Here is a 27,960-nt window from a genome sequence, read left to right on the forward strand (position 1 = left end):
CTAGGACCACTCTTCCACGGTGAGGAAAGAAGGAACGGGGAACCTGTAGGATTGGTGAGAAGCATAAATGCTTACAAAGGAAAATCACCAGATCAAGCAATAAGGAAATGCACCAGGAGGTCATGTCAAGCCCTATTCACAAAGCAAACAGTCCACAGGAAGTCTAGGGACTTTAAAGTCCCATTCCTGGGAGTCCGGCATCAAGGCACAGGAAGCAGGGTTACACACGTACACAACAGTACAGGGCAAGCGAGGAAGGCAGGTGCTGGCACAAACGTCTACAAAGGGAGAGAGGGCAGGCGAGCCTAGAGGAGGGAACAGACACGAAGGAGCACAGTCCCAGTAGCGAGATGAAGGCCACAAAGTCAGATACACTGAGCTGCGCCAGCGGCCCTTTTCAAGGTGGGCTCCGGGATGATGAAAGAGGCAGCATGCATTCATTGGACAGATCCAAACACATCTTGTCCAAAAGGTTGCCAGGATTGGAAACAAGTGACCTGCCAGAGGAAGTCCCTTTCGCAAAACGACCGGCTTCTAAGCCCCAGAAATAAGGACGCACAAGCACTAACGGGCTTTGGAGCCCCAGGGATCCAAGTTCCAATCCCGACTGCCCCCTGGGTGGGTCACACTGCCTCGTCAAGGGCAGACCTGGGGCGAGAGCCCAACAAGGTCGCCGCCGAGTCGCGAGCGGTGGCCTCTCCAGCGGCCTGACGATTCCCGGGCCTGCGGGGCCTCTGTTGCCTGTCCGCGGGGAGCCGGGCGGGGGTCGTGGGGCTGGGGGCGCCCCGCGGGGCGCGGACGCGAGGAGGGGTGGCCGGGTGGTGATTGGCTGGGCCGTGCGGGCAGCTCGGGGCCGAGAACAAAAGAGCGCGGCGGCGGGCGGCCCCGGAGTCGGCGCTCCCGCCCGCCCGGCGCGGGCTCGGTGCTGGGGAGGACGCGCCCACCGCCTGCCCGTTCTCCGCGCAGCGGCCGGCGCGCTCCGTTTCTGGGCGGAAGCCGGCCGTGCACCTAGGAATTAAGCGGCCGGCGCGGGAAGGGGGTGGGGGCTGAGCGTGCGAGAACAATAATCGGATCGCGGCTGCGGTTGCTGCCCGAGGAGGGGTTCGGGGGAGGCGCGAGGCCCGGCCCGCCGCGCCCGGAACCGGGAGAGAGGCCGGCAGCGGCATGAGGCAGGCTGCGCGGCGTCCGTGAGCGCGCGGCGGGCCGAGCCGAGGCCGGGCGCCCCTCCCCGCCGCCGGGCCGTGATTTGCAGGCCCGCTGCGCCCCCCGCCCACCCCGCGCCCCCGCCGCCGTTCGCCGCTTCCCCTCGTCGGAGCGGTCGCCCGTCCGTCCGAGGCCGCGGGGAGCGCGGCACAGTCCGTCGGCCCGTGGCGGGGCGGCCTGCCGGCGTCTTCGCGGCGACCAAGGACGACCGGGAAGGGGAGCGGCCGGGATGGCGCGTCCGCGGCCCCGCGAGTACAAGGCGGGCGACCTGGTGTTCGCCAAGATGAAGGGCTACCCGCACTGGCCGGCCCGGGTGAGTACGGCGGCCGCGCGCGGGCCCGCCCGCCCACCATTTTCCCTTCATGATGGCGCGCCCGCCCCCTTCCCTTCGCCTCACCGGCCCCGCAGGCCGCCGCCGCCGCCCCGGGAGCTCTGCGCTGACGGAACTCGCGGCCTGGGGCGGCGGCGGCGGCCGGGCAGGGTCGTCGGGGCGCGCGCTGCAAATGGCCGTCCGCGAGCGGGCGGGCGGCGGCGGCGCATCCTGGCAAGGCCGGGTGGTGTCACTGAGAGGCCAGCAGGAGCCCGCTGGCACTCGTTCATCCATCGCTCGGAGCATCCTCCGCCATCCAGACTTGTTGAGTCTTCCCTGAGCGCGATTCCGGGGCCCCCGCCTGCCCATCCTTGTCCCGGGTACGTGCCTCCCTGTTCGCCTCGTTCCCGTGAACCGACGCCCGAGAGAGCGGGCTGGTGGCACCGGGACGCCCCTCGTGCCTCTTCACCTCCATGTTTGTTTTAGGTCGATCCCAGACCTACCTGATCCTTGGCCTCCGCTCCAGCCCACAAGGGCTCTCCCGTCCTCGGGAGCATCAGCCTGTCACACCGACATGGCATTGACATCTTTGTAGGAAGCCCTTTGAGTGAGGAGGAGCCGCAACACGACCGTGTGCGCTTTGTGTTTTAAACTAAAATCCCTTTTAATTTCATAATAGTTGGCAGTTCGTGGCTTGAAATAAGACGCGGAGTGGAAAGGAGGGTGCGGGCACCCCGGAGGCCGTGTCGGTGCCCTTGAGGAGCAGAGCTGGGCATGGGGACTGTTGGCATACATGGGACGGGGCGCCCCGAAACCTTGTCTTGTAGTCGAAGGATGAGAGCAAAACAAAACAAAACCAAAAAAAAAAAACAACAAAAAAAAAAAACCCAACCAAAAAAAAAAAAAAGACACCCATTCAAAAAAGGAAGTGACATCATGGGTGACCAGACTGCCGTTTAGTGAAGTCGAAGTCATGGATGGACATAGTCACATTTTGGGGGGCGGGGGGGTTGGGTTTTTTGTTTGTTTGTTTGTTTTTGTACTTAGTTTGGTCTGATGGTAAAACGGAAAGGGCACTGGGGCGGGACTTGGAAGACCTGGTGGCCTCTGATCTGGGCTCCTCATCTCGACTGTCTGAATGCCCGTTTCCGCACAGAGAGAAGCATCACCTCTAGGATCCCGTGCGCCTCGAACAGCCTCGGATTTCAAGTGCGAAAATGTCTTATTCCCGGTCCGTTAGGCTGTGCCAGTAACTTTTCTCCGCATCCGAACTGTAGGTTGTGCTTAAATAAGGCACAGTCTTTAGGGTGGACTAACTCGTTATTTGCATACTATACAGCCATACTGCTTAAAGGTCCAGCTTTGGGACTTGAGGCGTTTTTTTTAGGGAATCCCTGAATATATCTGTCACGTAAGACATAAACAGCTCGCAGGGTGCCTGTGTTTATAAATAGTCAAAAGTGAATTCGAGGTTATCAGAAGTTGGTCATTTCCGTGTAACACAATGGCTTTTCTTTAATCTTAGAGAAATATTCTCAAGAGTCAACAAAGAAAATAGTCTTAAAATTTCATTAACGGGTTGCTTGCATAGCTTGACCACTTGTAGTAAGTTTGAAACAAAAAAGTGCAACCGAAGGGGTCCTCGTTGTATATCTAACCGAACGTACAATTGCCAGAAGTTGTAATTCCAAACCAAGACAAACTGGAAAAGAAAATGAGGAAATCGATTAGGTTGTTAGATAAGATGCAATAAATACAGGAAAGAAAAACCAGTATCTGTACACATCTAACAAGAGCCCCTCAAAGGAGAAGAGCAAAGTTTTCCTGCAGTGTATTATTTTAGAGTGAGTGGCATGTTGCAATTTCCAAGGAAAGGTCAAGTTTAGAAAGAGAAAATGGCATTGGAGTCCCTCCTCTTAGTTAGTTACAGTGCTGTGTGCTTTTCATACATGGTCTGATTTTCTTTTCATCCCAACCCTATGAGACATTTCCCTGTTTCACACCTAGCTATAGCTTTGTAGACAATGTTATAAAATACTCACGTGGTGGCGGGGGGTCGGGGGGACCTGTTCGTTCAAATTTCAAATGCTATCACTTGTTACGAAGGCCAGTCATGTAGGGATTCTCTGTGGCCCCAAGAAGTCAAACCTGGGAGGGAAACCCCGGGCCCGGTGCTGCTCTCTCTGCGGGAGTGGAGACGGGACTTCCCTGCCGCGGGGAAGGCGTTCGGTCCTCGGCGGCCCCTTAGGCTGGACTCAGCTTTTAGCTGGACTTCGGGCTCCGTGGCCTCAGGCGTGGTGTGTAATCCTGCTGAGTTTCTGTTTACTCTCAAATGGGGATCATTCTTACCTCACAGACTTATTAGTGGATGTAAAAGCAGCAAGCAGGACTTGAGTGTTCCTACCTTATTTCCTTCTGAGTTTCTAACTTACCTCCTATATCCCTGGACTTTTTACACTTTTTAAAATTTTCAGTTCTTTTTTTTTTAATAGCTTATTTTTTATTGTAGTTTTTCTCATTACCATTTATATACCTTCGGCTAGCTCCACTCATAAAGTTTTCAGCTCTTGAGTAGGTTTATTTTTTTTCTAACATCGTATCATGAGACATTTCAAACATATAGAAAAGTTAACTGTACAGTGAACACCCATATATCTGCCACCTAGATTCTGTGATCAATGTTGTATTTTACTTGCTCTGTCACATCTGTCCCTCTATCCATGTAGCAGTCCATCAGTGCATTTCAAAGTAAGTTGCAGACATCACTGTAACTGATTCCTAGACATTTCAGAACGTATACTGTTAACTAATGGTCAGTATTTTTATAGGTCCTTTTTTTTCCCCCCTTTGGGAGGTCGGATTTACAGAGACTGAAACACACCTTAAATGTACCATCCACTGAGCTTAACAAATGTGTACACCCGGGACGGTAAGCCCCTGCCGGAAATCCCCTCATGCCTCTTCCCCGCGGGTCCCTCTGCTCCTCTCTAGTCACACGTTCTCGTTTTAACATTGAGTAGCAGCTAGCTATTTTGAGTAGAGTATACTTTATTGTGTATGACTTTAAAAATTAGAAGTTCATGGATGCGTAAGGACTGCCTAGCTAAGTAGTTATGCTAAAACAAGAGTCTGAACCCTCTTGATGGTACGTCCTGTTGCCAAAAAAAAAAAAAAGCATGCATCCCAAATATGCGTAATGTTACTTTAAAATTACATATACTGGTATTTGGTACTGTTATATGCACTATAAAATACTGCAAGGGATGACATGGTACAAATAATATTTAATGTTTTAAAATTCTTACTGGCAAACTATCATGAATGTAATAGATTAAGTCCATATTTCTGAAAGTATTGATTTTTGGAATATTTTTTGCCTGCTTCCTGTGAGACCTGACGGGCATGGTCACAGTTTTTCTTTCCCAAAGAGATTTTCTGCGCTAGAACTGTCAGCGTGGCCATTTCCTTGTTTGCTTGTGCTCACGTGGTCAGAGTTACATGGGTAGGACTCCTTTTAGCCACTTGCTCATTTGGTGAGAGTTCAGTGGGAGTAAAAGTCCCTAATTCTGTTCAACAGCCACACACAGAATGGCAGTAAATCACAGTAGGCCCCAAGTGAATAAATATAACCGTCTGAATAAGGACAGGAGTGTCAGTTTATGCTGTAAATGTTAGTAAAATTTACTTTTTAGGCAAAAGAAGAAGCAGCTAACACAGAAGCTGTACTGTTCTCTTCTGTCTTGTGTACCCATGAGGTGGGAGGCTCTGCTTTTATTACCCCCACTTTAAAAGATGGAAAAGCCAAAGTCTCAGAACCCTGGTGTTTTCAGCTGAAGAGCTTTTTTAAATTTAAAAACTTTTATGAGAATCCTCAGAATGATACAGTCACTTTAGAAAAATGGCCCAGTCTACTGTAGTTAAACCCATGCCTACTTTGTGGCTTAAACCCAGGCCACCCTAAGCCTATACCCGTGAGAAGGGAGTGCTGTTATCCGCTCAAAGGCGTGCACAAGGATGCGTATACGTAGCAGCTTCCTCTGTAATAAGTGACTGAGAGCAACCCAGATGTCTGCCAGAGGAGCAGATACACGCATTTGAAGTATATTAATGCAATGGCATGTTACTCAGTAATAAAAAGGATCAACCACATAAGGTGGAGTGAAAAAAGCCAGACACAAAACAGTACATTCTGTATGATTCCATGACATTCAGAAACAGGCCCAACGGGTCGGGGGTGACCAGGGCGTGGGAGGCGGCTGAGGGACGGGGTCCCGACGGGGCACCGAGGGCGAAGGGCACCAGGCGTGTTCTGTGTCTTGATCTGGGTGGCGATTACATAGATGTGTGAATATGTGAAAATGTATCAAGCTGCACATTTAAGACTTGTGTGCTGCACTGTATTGAGTTCAAGTGCGAAAATGTAACTTAGTGCCTTAATTTTAAAAACACACTCTGTATGAGGTGGGGGAGAAGAAGAATCGAATACCCCAAGCTTCTTCACGTATCGAATTTCACCGTCCTTAGCTTTCGGCGAGATTTTTTTTTTTTCTTTAAGGCCTCAGTCCTGCGAGGTTGCTGCTCATATGTTTATTTATTTTAGAAAGCAGGAAGACAGGGGCTGAGAAACATCAATTGGTTGCCTTCGAGGAATCGAACCTGCAACCTTTTGATGTACAGGATGATGCTCCAGCCAGCTGAGCCACCCGGCCAGGGCTCACCCTGGTTTTGATCCCGCTTCACCCTCTCACTGGGTAAAACAAGAATAAAGCATTTAGCTTCCTATTCTGTGACAGCTGAAGAGCTGAACTCTTACTGGACTTTCATTGAGCACCTACTGTGTGTTAGGCACTGTGCTAGGTATAGTGTTTCATGTTCTACCAACTTTAAATTTCAGCACTTCTAAATGACATGATTAAAGTGTTTTCATATCCTTTATTAATATAAATACTAGTTGGGAATCCTCAAGTTATGATCCTTAGCACTATGACTTTATTTTATTTTTTTTGCATTTGATAATAAACTACTAGACTGTGAGACTTTGTTTCTGGAAATCAGGCTACATATTCCCGGGAAATCGCTTGGGACTTAAATTCTTTATAATCTTAACATAAAGTAAGATGTTTGTACTCTTCATTACTTTGGCCTGAGTCCAGGGAAGTCCGTCCGCGGTTCATTCCTCAGGTAGAGTGACAGAGGCTCACTCAGCCTGTGCCCCAGGGACTACGAATTTAGTCACGTTGCCAAGGAACTGGCAGAGTGTCTCATTTTCTTCTGCTTAATCCTGGGAGCAAACAGGCAGCGTAAGCTCTTCATGCCAGTGGTACTTCCTCCATGGCTCCCGTGTCAGCCGGAGGAATCTGCGGTCTGGTGCTCCCCGCCCCCCCGGGGGCCCGAATGATGACTGTTTCCCTGGGGTGTGGAAAATAAAGAGTTCTCTGAAGTCAGGTGTCTGCTTTATGAGACTTTGATTGTTTTGGAAAATGACTGATGGTTTAAAATTATATGTGACTTTATTGAAAATGTCTTACAAGCCTTAGAAAACCATCATTATAAACTAGTAGGCCTAGTAAATATAATAAGGGAAGAACCCAAATATTACTATTTGTTGGAGAAAGTTGTCTTCTATTGCAGAAGAGTCTCCAGATGTTAGGTCAGAATCTAGCCCGCTTGATGCAGTGATTAGTCCACTGCAAAAAGGCTTTTTTAATTATCATTTCAAGCAGTGCTCCTGACAGCCAGGTTTGTGGGTGACTGTTATCTGTTAGTGACAGGACAGGTACAAAAATTGAGAAGAGTTTAGACTTTTTTTTCCAGCAATTTGGTAGAGTAGCTTTATGTTTGTGAGCCTAATAATTTTTTTAAAAATGAGGCTTGAATTTTGTATGTCTTTTTAGTTTTCTAATAATTCATCTTTAATATATTTTTTAAATGGCAGTCTATAACAAATTAGAGATTTCTAAATAAAAACCGGACCTAACCCTGGCTGGTGTGGTTCAGTGGGTTGGGCGCTGGCCTGTGAACCAGAGGGTCGCCGGTTTGATTCCTAGTCAGGACACAGGCCTGGGTTACAGGCCAGGTCCCCAGTGGGGGGCACTCGAGAGGCAACCACACATTGATGTTTCTCTCCGTCTCTAAAAATAAATAAGTAAAATCTTTAAAAAACAAACAAACAATCCAAAAAAACCCAGTCCTTTGCCACAGGGAAGTTCTGAGGTCAGTAGTGGTCCTTGCACTTAGAAGTCATTTGCTTATACTGAAAGGTACTTAAACTATCTTTATTTAAGAGAAAATGGAATGATCTTCATGTTGTAAATATTAATTTTCACCTGTGTTAAAAATTTATTATACAAATAATAATGTTCTTTGTTGAAAGATTAATATCCCTAAACCTAGTTCTTAGCATCATGAATATGTACCTACATATGCAGGTACATAATTTTTGTAGTATATACAATTTTGCATCATTCTCTCCCCAATTAAACACTATCTTAGATGTCTCACTATCAGTGAATATATTGCTTTGACATTATTTGTAATAACCATCTGGTAATTTATGATATAGACCTATTATAAATAATAACCACTTCCTGTTATAGGACACTTAGGTTATTTCCAATTTTTTCTATAAAATAGTACTCTGAAAAATATTTATTTTAGCTAAATCAGCGATTTTCAGCTCATGTGCCACAAGAATTTTTTAAACATACAGTACCCGACCCTGTAGTCAGGGGAACTGACCTCTTCTTTCTTAGATTGTCAAATAAAAAAATGACAGCAACCAACACAACAATAGCTGTGCCATGTGAATGAATGAAAAATTGTACCTTTTTTTTTTTTTGTCAGATTGGTAAAAAATGTATTTTTTGGTGTGCTGTAGAATTTAAGTAATTAGTTTATGTGTGCCATGAGATGAAAAAGTTTGAAGATCACTGGGCTGAATCATTAATTAATTGTTTCCTTAAGACAAATCCCTGGAAATTACATTTTTGAGTCAGGAGGTATGCATATATTTTGAAGCTTTGGATTTATATTGTTACCATAGTCCTCCAGAAAAGTTTTGACTTTTAAAAAGAAAATTTTGTTTATTGATTATTTTTTCTTTAGAGAAAGAGACATCGATTTTTTTTTATTCCACTTATTTGTGCCTTCATTGGTTGCTTCTTGTATGTGCCCTGACCAGAGATTGAACCCGCAACCTTGGCGTACCGGGATGATGCTCAATCAACTGAGCTACCCAGCCAAGGAAAGTTTTGACTGTCTTTACCCATTAGCAGAAAAAGAAAATGTCTGTTTTCTTACATGTTCATTAAAAAAAGGTGATTGAATTTTAAAAAGTCTTTGTCATTTTAATAAACAAATAATTAATGTTTTACTTACAAGTTAGGCTGAGTATGTATCATATAGGATATATAAAAAATCAAATTACTATATGTCTTGATTACAGGTTTGAATATATATAGCAGTACTGTGAGGTATACCTATCCCCATAAGAGAACCAAGATGTAGCTTAAGACCTTCACCTAAGGTCACACTTAATCAGTGTCTTAATCCCCGACTATTAAAAACGCCGCAAGAACATATGAAATGCGGTATTGGATTAAGTGAAAGGGCTGGAAAAGCATTTGGCAGCGGTGTGCAAGTAACATCTCTCTACACAGGCACACTTTGCGAGTGGCTGTGAATCTAGCCATCTTATTTCTCCAGTGTCTATCTCTTTGAAAGCTCCTTGACACAAGGCAATTTCACAATGAATAAGTTACGCATAGAGAGAAAGCAGAGGCCAGTCTGGATGAATAGCGTGCTGCTGACCAGAAACAGGCAGCCGAAACCTCTGGTGAGAGAGCACGGGCTGGGAACGGCAGTCAGTGGGGACGGGGATGGCTGGGTCAGCAGAGCCAGGGATTCGGTAGCTTTTCACCAGTTCGCTGCATTCTCAGTTCCTGTAGCAGCATTTTCCTGTGTTATTTCAGTGCCGCTCACATACATAATCTCCTGGCTGATTAAAACAGATAGAAGTAGTGACTGAATTTTTGTTCTATATTATTCTTACCTAGATGAGGATTTGCTGCTGTTAGTCAGGTGGGTGACCGTTCATGTGATCCCAGAGAGCCACGGAGAGGCAAGGAGAATGAAGTGGAGTGACGACAAGGAGCCCAAGCCTTCAGAGGGGCGCTCTCCAGGTTTCCGCCCCCTGTGCCCCGCGCTGCAGGGAGAGGCAGCTGGCTGGACAGGGGCTGAGACTCAGCCTCTCATTCCGCCGCTGCCTTGGTTTGTTAAGGGCTGAGCTTTTGTTTCTAGTACAGCCTCTGTAAAATAAGGAGGAGGAGGATCATTCTTATTTTCTTTTTCTTTTTCCCTAAGAGGTACATGAAAGAAGTGTTTGCTAATTGAGTACCTAATAATTGCCTCCCAGGAACACCAAGCTCCTTATTATAAAATGCTAAGAAACATATAACGTCTCAGTAAATGCATCTGTGGTTTGGCTGCTCTGCCTCCAGCTGCTTCCTGTGGCTTCATAGTGGTGAGCTGGCCTTAGAGTCCGGGAGTTGTGGGGACTTCCTGTTGTGACCCCTCGGAAATGAGTCGTCGTTGCCGATGGACGGATTCTAATACGATCTGGATTCGTGGCTTCCAGACTTTTTTTGACTTAAATCCCCAGTGAGAAATAAATATTAATTTCAGATGCACGCACCAGAAAAGTCTTTTCACGAAATCATAGGTGATTCCTTCTTATATGTTTATGTTGCATTTTGCATAAAATCAGGTTGCCACCGACTACAGTTTCACGACCTAAGGCTGAAACGCACTGGCTGCTCGGTTAGGCCAGAGGGGAGCTGTGTATGCGTTAGACCCATTAGCACAGAACAGGCGTTGGTGTGGGGGTGAACTGACAGTCCTGAGCTTACTCTGCTGTCGTCACGGTCTTACGTGAGATCACAGGAACCTGAAAAGACGAAAACTGCACGATGTGAGGTCATTTAACCATCCACGTCGGTGTTTCTCTTGAGCTCAAAAGGCTCGGTATACAGAGCAAGTCTTTCTGCTCTCATCTTCCTTTTCATCTTTGAGCTGCAAATGTATCTCCAGCTTTGTTTGTATAAAATTGTAGTTTTTTACATATGGCTTTGGAAGGGCGATGGCCCCATGCATTCAGTAACTAACTGCTGCACTGCCGACTACGCCGCGCTCCCTGGCCGACAGCACCGAGGCGCGGGGTTCCCCCCGTGTGCGAGGCCAGAGGTTAAGGGGTCTGCGTGATGGGGGTGCGGGGCTTTTCACCCCGGGGGGGGCAGGCTCCTGGTGCCCTCGGACGTGGTGTCCGCTCACGGGCCTAACACATTTCTTCTGATGGTTGTGTGTTTCCTTTTAAATCACTTTTTGTCCAACCAAAAAGAGGTTTCTGGGAGAAAAATACAATAAAGATTAAATTTTAAAAAAAAGAAAAAAAATTAAAACAGAGATTTCCTTGCTATTATTAGAAGCAGTGATCTCAGTAGAGAGAACCTAATACTGATGATAGTAAGGGATTCTTCAGTTTCTGAAAAAGATACATTTCTGAAAAGCTATACTAAGCACAATTTTATATCTCACATCTGGCTGATTGACTCACACAAAGTAAGTACACTCGTATTAGAAAATAACCTCATTATACTAACCTGAAATGCCTGGGAACAAAGGGATAATAATATTAGATTAACCTCAGTGTAATGCTAGGTATTCAAGACCTCTGGCTGGCCTGCAGCCCGGGCGTTTGTTCGCCAGCCCTGGCCTGTGTTTGCAGGTGGTGGGGGCAGGACAAAGCATGTGGTAGAGCTATGAAACGCAGTGGCCTCCATTGCTCATTTTTAATAAGCTCCTTGTCTGGGGCAAAGCAAGAACACGTGTGTCCCTTGTTTTTGTATTGCTGTAGAAGCAAATTACGGAAAGAGAGCAGTTCGACAGGAGCGGGCAGCCGGCGAAGTGTGTTGGCGTGAAATGGAGATTGCGGTCGCTGCAGACCCCCTTCGCCCCACTGAAGCGGCCTCCCCTCGGCGGTCGCGGCAGACCCCCTTCGCCACACTGAGCAGGCCCGTGGCCGCCTTGCTGCTTCCCTTGGCACCCCCGCCCCACTGCTTCCTTGCCCAGCTAGGCCCGTGAGCGCGCTTGAAACGCTCTCCTAGTCTCCTTTTCAGTTTGATACGTTCATCCCACAAACCCCTTCCTGGGTCATCCTTATACTCTGTATTCTCTGCCCCAGCAGCTGGTCTACTGAGACCCGCTGGACGGAGTCCCCGAGACACGCAGCCTGGGCGCTGCCCCAGGCCTTCCTCCTGCCCTGGGTCGGCCCCTGCCAGGGCTCCTCCGGTGTTAACACATGCTTCCACTCCTCCCTTCCTACTCATTTTCTCTGTCGTATTCAGAAAATTGTTTTGCCTTCATATTTCATTGATTTCGTTTGAAGATGTAGTGGAGGAGCAAGAGCTTGTGGGCAGAGCAGGCCACGTCCGCACAGAGCCTGTGGCCTCACGGTCAGGGGCACGAAACGGCCTCCCCTGCGTGGGGCTGGCGCCGGGCTGAGCGGCAGGAGCGTGGGGCCCCGGGCGAAGCGGGAGAGCGAGGTGTGTGTGGAGAGCGACAGCGAGATCCTCCTGTCAGTGAGGCAGCTGGACGGGTGGAACCGGCAGTAACTGACGTGGGCCGCCCGGGAGGGGCAGGATGGCCGCACAACGACGTGCACGCTCTTGGTTCTCCCGCACTGGGCTCGTAGACGTGCCTGGACAGTCGGTGTTGTGTTGTGTGTCTTTGACCTCAAGCAAAAAAGGAAAAAAACTTACAATGAGCACGTGAGTCGCTCATCCCAAGAGCAGTTTAGGCCCTCTTCTTACCTGAGCTTTAACGTCTCCAAATTAAATCGGGACGCCTGTCTGATAGGCCGAGGGGTTAGCGGGAGCTCCGAGTCTCCGTTCCCTGCGCCCTCGTCCCGCGGAGGGGAGCAGGCCGGGCGCGGGGTTCAGTGTGGCTCCTTCTGATTTGCTCTCTGATGCTGAAGGCCACATGGTCAAAAAATCCGTGCATTTTAGTTTTCTCATCCATGTGCCCAAAATAATACCAGCACTGGACTTTATGTTACAGTCTCGGGTGGTACTGCCGTTTAACTTCCCTCAAAGGTCTCAGGATTGTCTGTGGGGAGGGAAGAGACAGTGGCATCCTGCTCAGAATGGCTCGCGATTTAAAACTTCTCCGTTGTCTCTTTCTGGAGTCTCACAATGTAATATTTTTGGACTGAGGTTCACTGCAGGGAACTGAAAGCGCGCAAAGCAAAACCGCGGATAGAGAGGGACTGCAGTATATGCCCAGAGGTGGAATTGCTGGACCATGTAATTGTGTTTTTAATTTTCTGAGGAAACGCTGTACTGTTTCTTATAAGGACTGCACCATTTTACATTCCCACCAACTGTGCGCAAGAGTTCCAGTTTCTCTATATCATTTTCAGTAGTCATTATTTTCTGGATTTTGTTTTTTTTTTTCATTTTTGCTTTTGTTTTTTAATATATAATAGCCATCCTAATGGGTGTGGTTTTGATCTGCATTTCCCTAATGATTAGTGATGTTGAGCATCTTTTCTGTGCTTATTAGCCATTTGTATATCTTTGGAGAAATATCTGTTCAAGTCCTTTGTCCATTTTTAAATTGGATTGTTGGTTTTTTGTTATTGAGTTGTAAGAGTTTTTGACATATTATGGATATTAACTCATCTTCAGATACATGATTTGCAAATATTTTCTCCTGTTGTATGGGTTGCTTTTTCACTCTGTTGATTGTTGTGCTCCTTATAATTATTTAAATAAGCAAAGAACGGGACACCAAAGAGGTATCCTGGGACAGTCGGTTTTTATGGAAGTCCATCGGCAGCGTATGTGGGGAGGGCAAGAACAAGGAAACAGCGCGCCCTGAGGGGTCTTTGCCATGTTATCAAATACCTGGAGTAGCTCCAGAGAGGAAGCTGCTGAACGATGACACGGTGAGACTGAGGACAAACCTCATGGGTTTGCCTGGGCCTGGCCCGCCGGCAGCTGGGCAGCGCTGGGGACGCGGGGACGGGGCCACTTCGGGGGCGGCGTGAGTTTTGCACAGACAAGGCAGCCGGTGTGGTTTGGCTAAGCTACCGGCTTTATCTGTCAAAAGTAGGCCTCGTTTAAGACTAAATATGGTTTAATTTTGTTTTATGTCTAGAATTATTCAAATGTTCATGTGATGTATTGCATCCTTGAGACAAACAGAATAAAGCAATCTCTGAGAAAATTATCCAAAAGGGGGATGCGTTTGCTGGGTGCTGTTGATTGTGCCAGGACGCAAGTCCTGTGCCCTGCTGGCGGGCTGCTGCAGCCAGCGCGCTGCGCTTTGCTTTTTTCTTACTGTATTGACAACGACATTGAAACAGCGAAAGTTAACATTAGTTCCCCCGTCGGAATAATCGCCATTGTCTGCTCTCTTAACTGTGGCACACGTTGGTGTTTTCTTCCTACCCTCGACTTTCTATTTTTAAATATTTGTTTAGTAATCCTGTCAGGAACACAAGTTTTTTGGTTTTGTTCTTTTCTTTTTTATCTTCAAATTGTTGCTTTGGGCAGAAAGACAAAGCTATCACCACATCTTTATCCTTAAAAAGAGACACATACAATAGGCTGCGTTCAGCAGATGGTTATAGCGCTGCTGTGAGTTACACTTTGAGGCATTTGAAGTGCGGCCGCGCTAGCACTTGGAGTCGGCGCTCTTCGCCTGGGCCTAGGTCCCTCTGTCAGCGGCCTGGGTCAGCGCTGCTGTCCTCAGTGTGAGCTGCCGCCGGCCGGCCATGTCTCCCTCCCCCGCTGGCTGGCACAGAACTAGCTGGGACTGCGGGGGGAGAGAGGCAGGTGGCGAGTTCAAGGAGCGAGACAAAATTCATACCATTCAGGGTCTTACATGAATGAGTTCAAGATTTGTAAAACTGTGGAAAGTCATTGGAGAGCTTTGATGAGAAGGGTAGGATCTGCCCTGTATTCAGGGTCTGAAGAATTGGTCGTTGGGGGGCGGGAGGCCAGCGAGGGGGTGCCAAGGACCCAGTCAGGAGGCTTTTGTAGAAGTTGGGGCATGAGGTGATGGCAGAGTAGACCAGAGGGGAAGGCGGTGGGGGGAGAAAGAACTGGTTAGCTGATGTTTGGGAGCATAACTGAGAGGGCTTAGTGCTAGGACTCCGTGTCCTGGAACTCGAGAGGAGCATGTTCTGGTGGACATGCTGTGTAATGGAGAGAGAGACACGCAATGGAAATTACAGGCACCAGGTTAATATATTACAAACGAAAAGTAAAAAGAGAGAACCCTGTAGAGAAATGCAAAAATGATATGAATAGGCAGTTCCCTTACGGGCGAATCCTAATGGCCAATAAACCTATGAAAAGATGTTTAATCTCATCATTAATCAGGGAAATGCAAATCTGGAAGAGCAGTAACGCCGAATGCTGTCAAAGATCCGAACAGAGGTCGTTTTCATACCTTGGTGGAAATGCAAATTATTATAGGCTTTTTGAAAGCAGCCTGGCAATATCTGTTAAAATGAAAAACACCTCTGATCTATGATCCAACAGTCTCACCCCGGGAAATCTATCTTGTGGAAATAGAAGCTCTCCAGTATATAAAAATCTAAATATGTTTCCTATAGCCTTTTTAAGGGGCAAAAACACTAAAAGTAAGGTAAATATCCATGCCTCAGGGAAATAAACTATAGGTTATCAAATCACTGGATTATTATGCATCCATTAAAAGTTAATGAGTTAGATCTATGCCAATGGACTTTAAGGACTCTTCATAGTGCACAGAATTTGATAAAATATGATTTATTTTGTGTGTATATATAAAATATAAGTCCCGTCCCCCCCCCAAAGCACTTCTGCCTGTGTGTAAAACATTTCCCTCTGCGTGATTATGTATATGAACGGGGAGAAGCGCTTCGTTACCGATACCGATTGCCTGGGGATAAGTGAGTCTGAGGGAGGTTGCGGAGGTGAACCTCCACTCAGCGGCTCCCTCGGTAACTGCCTCCCCAAGAAAAATGGTCTCCATGATAAAGCAGTGCCTGTGCCTTATCCCATATACGTAAAATGTGCACATATAGAGATATATATAAAGTATAATTTGTTTTTAAAAATAAAATGCTAGGCAGGGTATGCATGTCACATATTTGTTATCTCACGATTTCTGTGGGCCAGGAACCCAGGTGTGGCTTACCTGGACCTCTGCCTCTGGGTCTCTCCCGGGACCATCTTAAGGGTGTGGATTTGCTTCCAGGCTCACTCCGGTTGCTGTTGGCAGGATTTGCTTCCTCGTGGGTTACTGGCGTAAAGGCCTCGCTTGTCCATGAGCCGTGGGTCAGAGCCCTTCCTGGGTTCCTAGCCACGGGCCTTCTCTGGGGGCAGCTCGTACACAGAAGCGGGCGAGAGCCAGCGAGAGGGTGACGCCCCTCCCCCTTTGCCGTGTTCCAGTCCCTAGAACTGAGTAGATAGACAGGCCCACAGTCAGGAAGAGGGGAGGATACAGGCAGCGGGCACCGTTGGGCACCATTTTAACAGCAGCCCAACCCTGCCCCAGTGTTCCTGGGTTTATCTCGTTTTCGCTTGTCTTGATCAAGGCTAATGAACCTTTCTTGAATAGTCACCTAAAACGGCATCCTCCCTGAACATCTCAGGGTACATTGCCACCCAGTTTTCTGCTGTGGTCTGCTTACCTCCGGGTGGCCTTCTATGACAGATTTTAAGACAGCCCTATACTATCTGTAGCTAATGGTTCAGGGAAGGCCTGCATCTTTACCATGGAAGCTCTGGGGGTGCAAGCCAGCCCCAGGCAGCGCCCCCTTCACAGCCATCGGAGCAGCTTACCAGAAAGTCCTGTGTTCTTTCTCGGGATTCCTCAGGCTGGAGTCAGACTCCGGGTGTCTGACCACGTTCTTTGCAAGTCAGACATGATGGTCACCGCCTCCTTTCGGCACGGCATGTCTCCTCCTGCCCCTTTGGAGGCGTCTGCCCTGGGTCGTGTTAATCCAAACAGCAAAGCACAGTAGAGGAAAGATAGGGAAGGTGAATGAGGCAGAGAGGGGGGGAGCACCAAACCCCTTTTGTTTCAGGTTAGAATAGGTTAGTACTGTCTTAAGGTTATCACCCAAATGCTCTTTGAATAGTGTTCTTGAAATATTTGAAGTACTTGTACAATTAAAAATGGGGTATTTGAGTTATAATTCACAGAATAAAGGAAAGCACGAAGAGGGGAAAAGCAGGTAAAAAGAGACAGGCAGGGTATTACAAACATAAACGGCCTCCATTTGGACTGATAATATCCAACAGCAGGATGTTTATAACAGACCAACCGAACAGAAAGGAGAGGCAGAAATCACCCCTGAGCTGGAAATACCTGTTTATCACACTTGAGTAAAACAAACAGAGAGATGGCAGTGATTTAGATCAGACACAATAGAATTTAAGGGGGGAAAGTAGATGTTACATATCATTTTATGCTGACAACATAAAACCAATGAAACTGACATTAAAAATTAAGAGAGATGCCTAAGTTGACACAAGTCTTATGAATTGGTTTCACAAATATCTGAATTTAGTTTTACATGATTATCTTTCTTTAAAGTTTGTTGGTGTGGGAGGCAGAGTTTGAAAGATCTGAGTAAAGCAGTGAAAGCTTCCCCACAATTAAGATAGGAAACAAAAGAGTCAAAGGAGAGATCAGTTCAGTTTTAGACAAGCCTCGGAATTCCAGGACCTGAAGGAAGCCCAGAGGTTACCTGGTATGGCCAGCTCCTTTTACAGATGTAAAAGTCAAGGCCCCAAGAGATTAAGTGACTAAGTGATACCTCTGGTATCACGATGCCGATCCGAAGCAGGCTGTAACTGCAAATTTCTGGGCTCAGAGGCCGCGTGTTCTCAGCACACCCAGGCATCCGTCCTGGGGCCTGGGGCCCCTCCAGTGCAGAGACGCGCGTGGGGTGGCAAGTGCGCCGCAAGTGGGTGCTGCGTGTGAGCGAGCGAGGCCACAGGTGTCTTCAGGAGACTGGTCCCCACGGCGAGTGCGGGCCTCTTCCCCAGTGTCAGCTGCCCCTAGGAGCGGCATGGGGACACGGTTTATAGAGATCTGTGATTTCGTGCCTGGAACCCAGATGAAAGGTGGGAGCCACAGATGGAGATTTGGGAGTCAAGGACCATTTCTTGAAATATTCTAAGGTATAATACATATATATAACTAGATAACATTCTAAGGAATTTGGACTGAATCCTATCGAGGTTCTCAGCCTCAGCTGCATGTAGGAGTTGGTAGGTTTGGGGAAAGGCTGGAGTATTTTGGTTTTTCAGAGCTTCACAGGTTTTAGGTGTCCAGCTAGGGATGCTGTCCTCAGTGAGGAGCTGTGGACGAGTTGAAGCAAGACCTGGCATAATCAGATGTGCGTTTTCAAAGGTCACTTGAGCTGACCTAGGTGGGGAGAGACTGCAGACGCAAGAGGTAGTATCTTTCAGTGTCTGCATACTACTTCATCCAGTGCGTTTTCTGTACCTCTCCTGTCTTGCAACAATTACATTTGTAGGGGTGTGTGTAAATTTGCTATTATCCCCCCAAAATGCCTCCTTGGGGGGGAGTTGGAGCTGGTGGCGGTTTTAGCTACTTCACTGGGATGGAGTCCCAGGAGTAGCGCTACTGAGGGGAAGGGAGCGAGGTGCTGCCGCTGCGGCTGAGGGCGGCGCGTTTCCGTGACGGCTGCGATCGGCTCACTCGCCCTGCGTGGGCTGCGCGGGCTGCGCACGGCATTCAGAATCGTCTTGCAAGGTTCAAGAGAAGAAAAACTATCGGGATTTTGATTAGAGTAATTTTATTTTGAAATTAGCAATACATTCTCATAACAATGTTTGTATTGCATTTATGGTATTTTACATGACTTAACTGCATGTCGACTAACTTCACTTTGTCTCTGGCAGATCGATGAACTCCCAGAGGGAGCAGTGAAGCCGCCGGCAAACAAGTACCCTATCTTCTTTTTTGGCACCCACGAAACGTAAGTCAGCAAAGCAACCTCAGGTTCCAAATGCTCTGATTTGACGCTGCTAGACTACATTGTTATGGACGATCTATAGCATTTTATACCTTGTGGAAATCATTACAATCAATTATGTAAAGCTACCAACCTTAATCATATATCCTTTCTTAAGGTAAAGATGTTCAGTTACTTTGCTTTTGCGTGTCCCCTTTGTTTCTGCTTTAATGTTGGGCATCACCCAGAATTCCCCGTGGGCACTTCGGTCCCAGGGTGGCCCCTCCACCACTCCCGGTGAGTTCCTTTGTCGCTCTCTCGCATTTTCCTTCCAGAGGAATTTCTTTCCATTCATACTTCACGTTGTAAATTGAGCCTGTCGTCTCAGGCTTCCCCAATTTGTTGGATCCAGAAGCAAACATACCACAAACTTTTTAAGGTTTTCTAATTGTATGGTTAGAGTACAGGCTAAACAGTTGAATAATGGAATCTGAAGAGACAGGTATTTCCAATGGTATAGACGTTTACATCTGTCTTTTGAAACAACCCAGAGACAGGCAGAGAGAACAAGATGGGTAGAAAGCTTTGTTCTAGGGATCCGGGTTCCTTTGTTATGCATCCTGCCATTCTCTGGGGTGTCGACCTTGTCTGCTTATTTCTTAAAAAAAAAAAAAGTTTTAATCAAAAAAAATTGGCTAAGCAGCACCCATGCATTTTGTAGGTAAAGGGACGGGGGAAAGAGAAGAGGTGAAGAACAAATAACTTCTTGTACAGGAACGACCGGGTGGCCGGGACTTGGCTGTGTGGCCCAGCTGTGAGGGAAGCTGGAAAACGGGCTCCAGGCGGGGCGGATGGGCAGGGTGGCCCGTGCGCTGAGGAAAGGAGAAGGGAAGGGACACTAGGGGACACTCAGAGAATGTCTGGTTAATTGTCGCACACAAATGGAAAATAGGAGTTACAAACGTGAGGGAAGCCCAAACTACCACAAAACCTTACACGTCTTCAAATGCAGGGCCATCCCCGGGTCCCCCTGAGTGTTAGGGGAACCAGGCGCACCTGGGCCTCGGCCCGCGGCCCCGGTCCTGGACATCGCCCTCATTCTCGCTGGGAAGGCGAGCTCGCCAGGGAAGGGCCCCGAAGCCGTCTTTCTGTTCTTCATAGGCAAGAGAGTTGTGTTTCTTTCTGGAAGTTAGTTTTATTTTGCTTTGTCCAGTAGACATTGTGGACTTTGCAACTTACATTTTCCTAGAGAGGCTGCCAGAAAGTAGAACAGGGTCGCCGGCTTGTATGCCCAGCTGTCCACGTTTTCTGCCTTGGAACACGTGTGTAAAACTTCTTGTGATACGTGCCGAACTCAAGATTTCTACTTATTTTTAATTTGTTTACCAAAATATGCTCTGGCATCTTAGTAGATATTGCTGTTAAAAATACCCTACATTTGAAGGTCCGAATATCCATTCTATTTCTAATATGTCTCCGCAGCGCATTTCTAGGTCCCAAAGACCTTTTCCCCTATAAGGAATACAAAGACAAGTTTGGGAAGTCAAACAAACGGAAAGGATTTAATGAAGGACTGTGGGAAATAGAAAATAACCCAGGAGTAAAGTTCACTGGATACCAGGTAACGGTTTACTTCATTGTCACTTGCCATAGCTCGTTTCTTCGGTTTTAACTCCTCTTTGGATCTTCCTGATATGCCCTTTGTACTAGTAGTTGCCCTCCCTCCATGTGAAGCCAGGATGCTCTTGGGCTCTGGTAGCATTTTGGATGAAGTTGTAATTCTGTTACCCAAGCAGGTGCAAGTGAAGTGGTCACGGGAAAATTGAGGTTGACAGCCCTTTATTTTGAGACTCTTAAGAGTAAACTGAACCCTTTCAAAATAAAACAGAATAAACAGAATGCTTTTCACAGTCTACATTCTATGCTGCTTTTCAGAAATGTCATAGGCTAATATTTTATTTCTTAGGCAATTCAGCAGCAGAGCTCCTCAGAAACGGAGGGAGAGGGTGGCAATACCGCAGATGCGAGCAGCGAGGAGGAAGGGGACAGAGTTGAAGAGGACGGAAAAGGCAAAAGGAAGAATGAGAAAGCCGGCTCGAAGCGGAAAAAGTCCTACACCTCGAAGGTTGCTGAGACCCTGTGCCCCCTGCCGTGACGTTGTGTGCATGTTCAGGGAAGGCTTTCGGTCGTTTGTGATTCATTCGGTGGGCACTTAGGGACGCAGTAGCTCTGTGGAGCCTCTTCCCTAGCTCGGTATAGCCGAGGGGGGTCAGACAGGTAGCCTCTGGTAAGGGGGGACTGGCTGCTGCTGACTGTGGGGCTGATTCAGCCCCCAAATAACTGCTGTGTCCGCCAGCGGAGGACTGTCCCCTTAGTCAAGGGTGCGAGACAGGTGTGCGTGCTGCGGTCACCTCCAGGTGAGTGTACGCAAGAGTTCGGAGCGTGGGAGGCTCAGTGCGGTGCCGGGCCATCTCAGCGCGCCCTAGGCGTAAACGTAAAGCTGTGTTCTTACTTGCCTTCCTGCTTCGAAGGATGTGCTGTAGCTCTTTTTTGTTCAGTTCTCCTATTTCCTGGTCACGGATTCTGTGTCCAGCACTTGCACCACGCGTCCCGTGGTGAGCCAATCCAGTTCCTTCCCTGCCCTCGTGTGACTAGGGACTCAGTGGAATAGAGAGGGGACAGAGTAAACAAGCAAGTAATATATAAACTATGAAGGGAAGGAATGAGAGCAGGGAGTGACGGAGAACCTACTGTAGACGGGAGGGCCAGGCCTTTGTGAGAAGGTGAGGGGGTGCTGAGGCGGGGGGAGGTGAGAGGAGGGGCCCCGCGCCCGGAGCGGTGGGCGCTGGCGGGGGCTGAACTGAAAGAGGGCGGGTGGCTGGGGCGTGGCGGGGGGAGGGACAGGCAGAGGCTAAGCCAGGGAGGGCTGTTTGTCCCATTAACGACTTTGGATTTTATTCCAGATGTAACAGTAATTTATTGAAAGCTTTAAACGGGTGAAGTGATTCTACATTTACGAATTGAAAGTGTAGGTTTTTCATATAGTGATTCAGAGATGTAATTGAAAAAACCATGAGATTGTGAAAACTGTTCACCTTTTAGAAACTGAAGGCAAGATAAATGGACCTTTGAAGACCAAAGACTGGTCCAGGTTTTACTGCAATTGGTCTGTCGCACGAGTGAATACTTGGATAAATTACTTCCATTTAGATTCTGGTGTTTAGTGTCTGGAAATACTTAAGGAAACCCCTTAAAACAAGTGCCAAGAGTTTATCAGACTATAAACACTTTATTTTATGGTCGGTAAAGTCTCCCAAACTTGCGTACAGGTAAAATTGTATAAAAACATACTACTTCCCCTGCACCTCCTGAAAACCATGATATTTGCTTTGGGTGGAGATAAAGTTTGCAAATAACAAAATGATTAGAATTGCCCCCATCAAACTTATTTTCCATTGCAGTGATTTTTTTTTAGCCGAGTATCCTTTAGTTTTTTGGACATCACTTAAATATCCAATTGAGTTGATTTTTTTAAATCTGTGATTACCTGCTGAGCTGCTGTGTCATGTGTTGTATCTCCCTCAATTGTCTAAGTAGCCTGGCATTTGGAAGTGTGGCTGTGTGGCTTTTGAATGGCATTATTCATTTCCCGTTGTGAAGACCAGAAGTAATGGAACTCATGTATTTGTTTACCTCTGTTTCTTAAAGTTGAATGGTGTTCCTTTGCTACTAAAAATCAGTGATTCACAGACTTTTTGACTGCATCCCAGTTTGAAGGGGTAAAGGTCCCGCACTCCCTCTACCTAATGCCACTTTTTCTGTGAAAAAACAAAGCTCAGTCAATGATCAGAGTGAAAAGCCATAGCACAAAACAGACTGGAGGGAGCGGTGTGTGTACCCTGTGGCGGAGTGCGGGTGACTCAGACCTGAGCCGTGGGAGAGACTGGGAAGCGAGGGCAACAGCACGGCGCATGCGAGCCACTGGTAATTTAGTTAAAAACAAAGATGAAAACAGCTAGACCCACAGCCACTTCAGGACCACACTGAGGAAACAAAGGGTCCTTCCCTGACATTCAGGGATTGCAAAGAATATGCCCCGTAGGAGCGTAGCCATATTACCAAGTACGGCTCAGCAGCCGGGTGTCTCAGGAGAACTCTGAGCCCCGGGCGCTTCGGCCCAGCTTTCACAGCGCCCCGATCCGGTCTGTGCGCGCCCGGTTGGAATGCCTGTAAACCACTCGTGGCCTTTGTGAGCGTTACAGGTTTTAGGGAGCTGTGCACTGTTATCTAGCAGAAAAGAACCGCAGGTCAAGGACTACTATTTGAGAATTACTGTATAAAGCAGTCGCTGCATTTTAGTGCTCGTACCCTGTTTCCTAGGGAATTCCACTTTCGTGTTGTCGTACTAGATCTTAACCCTTGCTCCGGACACTCCACCTTTGGGTTATTAAATCCCTGCTTTCCCTCCATGTAAAAAGTAAAAGCGGCCTCATTTAAACTGTCATTTTGGACTGGGTTGGTAGTGTCGGTTAGGTAAAGTAGAAGCAATGTAATTAGTATCTATATCACGTAGCCAGAAGATATTTTCTCTCTGGAAGTTGCATTTTAAAATATTGTTTGTCCAAGGAAACTCCCGTTTGCTCATTCACTTCTGGAAGACCAAAGTGTTGGCCGAATCACTTCTGCCTTAGCCCTTATTTGTCATGTGCTTAATGATTCTTAAATTCCTCAAAGAGGAAATGATAAAATGCTACATTTTATTTTCTTAAAGGTGTCCAGCAGGACCCGTCTTTGGTCATTTTAATGCTGTTCTGCGAAGTAATTCTGGCTGTGAACTGTAACTGTATTTTGTTCTTCCTCTAGAATTCATCTTGATTTCAAATGCAAGATGATGAGGGGGAAAAAGGGCTAGGTCACCAGGACGGCCTTGGGTTCTTAAATAGCTACCTGTAATTTAAAAGATCAATTATTTTGCATCATGTGGTGATATGTGGTTCCGCGTACGCCACTCCGCAGGCAGCCTCAGCAGGTGCCCCCGCGCCGAGGTCCGTCTCTTAACCCGGGATGGTTCACCTCGCCTCCCTGGACCTCGGCGTCTGCTGTAAAAAGACGGGGAAGGACGAGGTGACCTGTAGGGCGCCTTCTAGCTCGGGAGCCTCCCAAAGGCGTCCGTCCAGCTCTGTTTATTCATTGACTCCTCTGGGTACGTGAGTCTCTATTTTCTGCTTTTAACACCTCACTGCTGGACATAACTGTTAAAAGAAAGGTCACCTAGCCCACCTCTCCTTGCTTCCAGCTGGTTAGACTGAGGGAGGCCCAGTGAGGTGACATGATGGGTCCAGGGCCACCGCGCCCGGCACCCTGTGGGCTGCGGCCGCAGAGCCTGTGTCATGCCAGGGGGCCGGGTGTGGGCGGCCCCTGCTGCATTTCTTACGCTTGTGCGTTTGGGATTCTCCTTTTGACTATGCTTTTTAACTTGTCTAAACATTTAGAAATCCTCTAAACAGTCCCGGAAATCTCCAGGAGATGAAGATGACAAGGACTGCAAAGAAGAGGAAAACAAAAGTGGCTCGGAGGGTGGGGACGCCGGCAATGACACAAGAAACACAAGTTCAGACTCGCAAAAAACCAGCGAAGGGGTAAGAGCACCATTTGACTTGGTAAAAAAAAAAATGACGACGATAAATATGGTTCGTCAGACTTGGGTATGTGGCACTTTGTCAAAAATAAGTGAAATGAGCCCCGACTGGTGTGGCTCAGTGGCTTGGACATTGTCCAGCAAACTGAAAGGTCACTGGTTGGATTCCCAGACGGGGCAACTCCTGGGCTGCGGGCCAGGTCCCCAGGTGGGTGTGCGAGAGGCGGCGGGTCGGCGTTCCTCTCACGCCTCAGTCACTGTTTCTCTCTCCCCCTTCCCCCGCCCCTTCCCCTCTCTCTAAAAATTAAATAAGTAAAATATTTTAAAAAATAAAAATAAAAAAAAATTTTTTTCAATAAATGAACTTATTACTTCAAGGAAAGGAACTGGCAGTATTTGTTGCCAGTGATACAGTTTTAGCTTTTAAGTGAAAATTAGAACTCTGAAAAACTTAAATCCTCCATGACCGACAGCTTCCCAAAAGATTTTTCTGACAAGATTGGTAGTGATATTAAAAATGTGGTTAAAATTATTTTATAAGAAAATGGGTATATTTATAATGAAATATTTGGAAGACATAAATAACTTTAAAAAAAAAAAAGCAAGCATGTCCTTGAGGTTGTGGTCACATTCTAGTGCCACCTGCACTTTGTTTGGGGCGATAATAATTTTCTGAGGCTGCGGTGGGACCACCTGTTCCAAAAATATTCTTCGTTTGGGTTGAATTATTGCTATGAGTTTTCTACTAGTGTGGACATAGAATTTATTGCCTTTCACGTTAATTTTAACAAAAAGACATTCTTCAAGAAGTTTTTTGGTTGATTAACAGTTTTTTACTGTTTAAATGAGCATGTTCCTCCTTCACAAAGGAGGAAAATCCTCCGAAGTCTGTGAGTATAATCTTATATCCAGTGCTTTTATTTGTTAATAGTTAGGAGTCACTAGGCACTGCATTTTGCAAGTTCACAGATTTTAAATGTGGTGTTCCTGTTCGTTTATTTTTAAGATTGTCTTTCTCCTTTTGGCAGAACCAGAGGCTGAGAAATGTACTTCTGCCACTTGCGGGGACGGGGGGCTTCGCGCTTGCTGTCTCTGGAGGTCCGGGCATCCCGGGGTGCGGCACCGAGGCTGCCTGGGGGGGAGCACCCGCCCGCACACGGGCCACATGTGCTCACAGGCACATCCACCCGCTCGGGAAGGAAAGGGCTGAAGCAGGCTGTTTCAGAGAAAATATTTGGGGCCTCAGTTCCCTCTTTCATTCATCCCATGAGAGCATTACTAGGCGCTTGAATGTATTTGGGTTAATGATGAAGGAAAAAAAAAACAGGGTCCCTGTGGGGAAATGTAGCCTGACACAGTTTAAAGTGAGACCCACATGGAAACACCGTTCTTTTAGGAAATGGAAACATTTTATCTTTGTATCACACGGATGCCATGTGAATTCTGGAAGGAAGCTGGCCTTCCTTTCTTTTAGTCCATCTTGATTTTGTCAACTCTAGTACTTCTATAAGCCATATATCACAATAATTAAGTTGTAAATATTACATGGAATAATTTGCATACACTTTCATTCGCTTTTTTTTTCCAATCCTCATCCAAGGACATGCTTTTATTGATTTGAGAAACAGACACCCATGTGAGAGAGAAACATTCGATTGGTTGCCTCTGGCATGTGCCCCAAATAGGGCCGAACCTGCAACCTTTTTGGTGTATGGGGACGATGCTCCAACCGAGTCACCACTCATTCCACTGAGCCAGGCCAGCCAGGGCCCAAATGCTTTTTCAATGTTAAGCAGCTTACCTTCCTTTCGGGCACCACTGCCCTCAGAAAGACAGATTACCTCAGTTTCTCCATTGACCTTGTGTCCCAGCACCACACTGTGCTAGACTTGCACAGAGCACACAGCGCTGCGCTCCATGCCCTGCCAGACAGCAGGCAACATTTGTTGGTTTTATTTTTCTTTCCTTTTTCCCTAGTGGAACACTAAAGATGCCCTACTCGTTCTCTTGGCTTTTTGCACTGGCAGGTACAAAGCAGAGCCTCAGGTGGTTCTTGGTGAGAGTGGTCCGTGCTGCCATGCAGGTGAAAATCCCAGGAGACCCGGTTGTCCGCTGTGTATGTGTGGGCAGCTTGTTTTAATATCCTCACTTGCCTAAAGGTTTGTTTTCTTTTTTCTTTTACAGACCTAACTACCGTAATGAATGCTGCATATTCAGAGAAACCGCAGAAAGGTTGTGCGTTTGGTTGTCTACTATTCTTGGATTTGATATGAACCAACACGGTCCTTGTTGTCATCGACAGAACCCCAGTTTGTATGCACATTATTCACAGTCCTCTCTGTTTGTGTTTAGAGAAAGGAAGAAAAAAGACATTTTAGCCTTTTTTAAGGTTATTGATTTAATTTCATGTTATTTGGTTGCATGAAGTTGCCCTTAACCACTAAGGATTATCAAGATTTTTGCACAAACTTATACATGTCCAGGATCCTTTAATCAAGGCAGTTGTGTTCTCCACACCCTGCCTGTACTCCGCCAGCACCAAACACTCAGTTAGATATAAATTTGCATTTAAAAAAAATGACCACTCAACATGATGTGTATTTCCTCTAACCCAGGAGCCAGTTCCTAGATAGATGACGTTGGCATATTGAAGATGGAATTAAAATTGTTCTTCATTTTTGAGGCCATGTGTAAAGTTGAATCATACTGTAAAATATCTATTCCGTATTAGAAATAGCCAGTTGACAGCTTATACTTCTCAAAACTCATGCTGTTATGCACACACACCCAGTTTCTACATGTGAAGTCAGTGAGTCTTTCTGTGTCACTCCCGAATAAAGGCGACACTTTATCCTCCCGCCGCCAGGGCGGGGGGCGGGGGAGGGGGGGGACTCACTCAAGGGAGGCACTTGGCCTTTCAGAGCTGGAGTCCGCGGCGGCCCCATGGGAAGCCAGACAGCGCGGTGACTTTTAAGTACAGACTTTCCAAACAGCCTTGTTTTCTTTCGGAACTAGAATTAGAATAGTTACTACCCATCCACAAACCATTATTATGTGTACATTATTGTTGCTATTGTGATAATAGAGAATTTTATTTATTTTTATGCCAGCTTATATTGTGAGAACACATTTAGTCAGTTTGGGTTTTTCCTCAATCCTGTTATGCTTGTCCTTGGAACATATTTCGCGTATTCGAGGTTTGTAGTTGAAAAGTTTACTGTAAAAAAAAAATCAAAAACAAAAAAAATGTATTGTTTTTACAGAATAAATTTATTGGAATGTGTACTGGGAGTAAGATTTGAGGTTGTAAACAGCTGAGTTAGTGTAATTTGGCTTCATATATGTAATGTGAGGTATTAATGTAATTCATATATTAAAGCAAAATTGGTTAACAGCAAGTTAACAATAGAGTCAAGTGCAGGTGAGGGTTTTCTTTTTCTTTTTGAACACCCTGGGCTTTAGGGGGTTTTTTATGAACACGTTGGGTGGGGGAGAGGAACGGCTCTGGTTGCTCGTCTACCTAAGCCATTTACCAGCTCACTGGGCCCTAAATTCAGACCTTATCCGTGTGTGGATCCGGACCCCATTTTTTTCTGTTCTTTCTGTGGGGAAGAGCTGGTGACAGGCGGCGGTTCGCGCCCGCCGAGGGCCTGCCCCGCCCCGCCCCCGCCGGGCACCGCACCCGCGCGCCCCGGGCTGCTCGTTCCGCGCGCACCGGCTCTTCTGAATTACGCTCCGCTCGCACAGCTCCAGGTGTGGGAATCCGCTACA

The 27,960-nt window shown here is 47.0% G+C and overlaps 1 protein-coding gene across 1 annotated transcript; it reads left to right on the forward strand.

Moving 5' to 3' along the window:
- The first annotated feature begins 1,295 nt into the window (after positions 1 to 1,295).
- On the forward strand, positions 1,296 to 27,823 carry HDGFL3 (HDGF like 3). Its single transcript, XM_054589104.1, has 6 exons — positions 1,296 to 1,516; positions 18,499 to 18,575; positions 20,034 to 20,172; positions 20,518 to 20,676; positions 24,044 to 24,190; positions 26,374 to 27,823. Exons 1-6 carry the CDS (start codon positions 1,433 to 1,435, stop codon positions 26,377 to 26,379), a joined length of 612 nt encoding a protein of 203 aa, XP_054445079.1. The 5' UTR covers positions 1,296 to 1,432; the 3' UTR covers positions 26,380 to 27,823.
- The last annotated feature ends 137 nt before the right edge of the window (positions 27,824 to 27,960 follow it).

The sequence above is a fragment of the Pteronotus mesoamericanus genome, unplaced genomic scaffold (assembly GCF_021234165.1).
Source record: "Pteronotus mesoamericanus isolate MK-2021 breed Mesoamerican mustached bat unplaced genomic scaffold, CSHL_Meso_final contig_1242, whole genome shotgun sequence".
Classification (NCBI taxonomy): domain Eukaryota; kingdom Metazoa; phylum Chordata; class Mammalia; order Chiroptera; family Mormoopidae; genus Pteronotus; species Pteronotus mesoamericanus.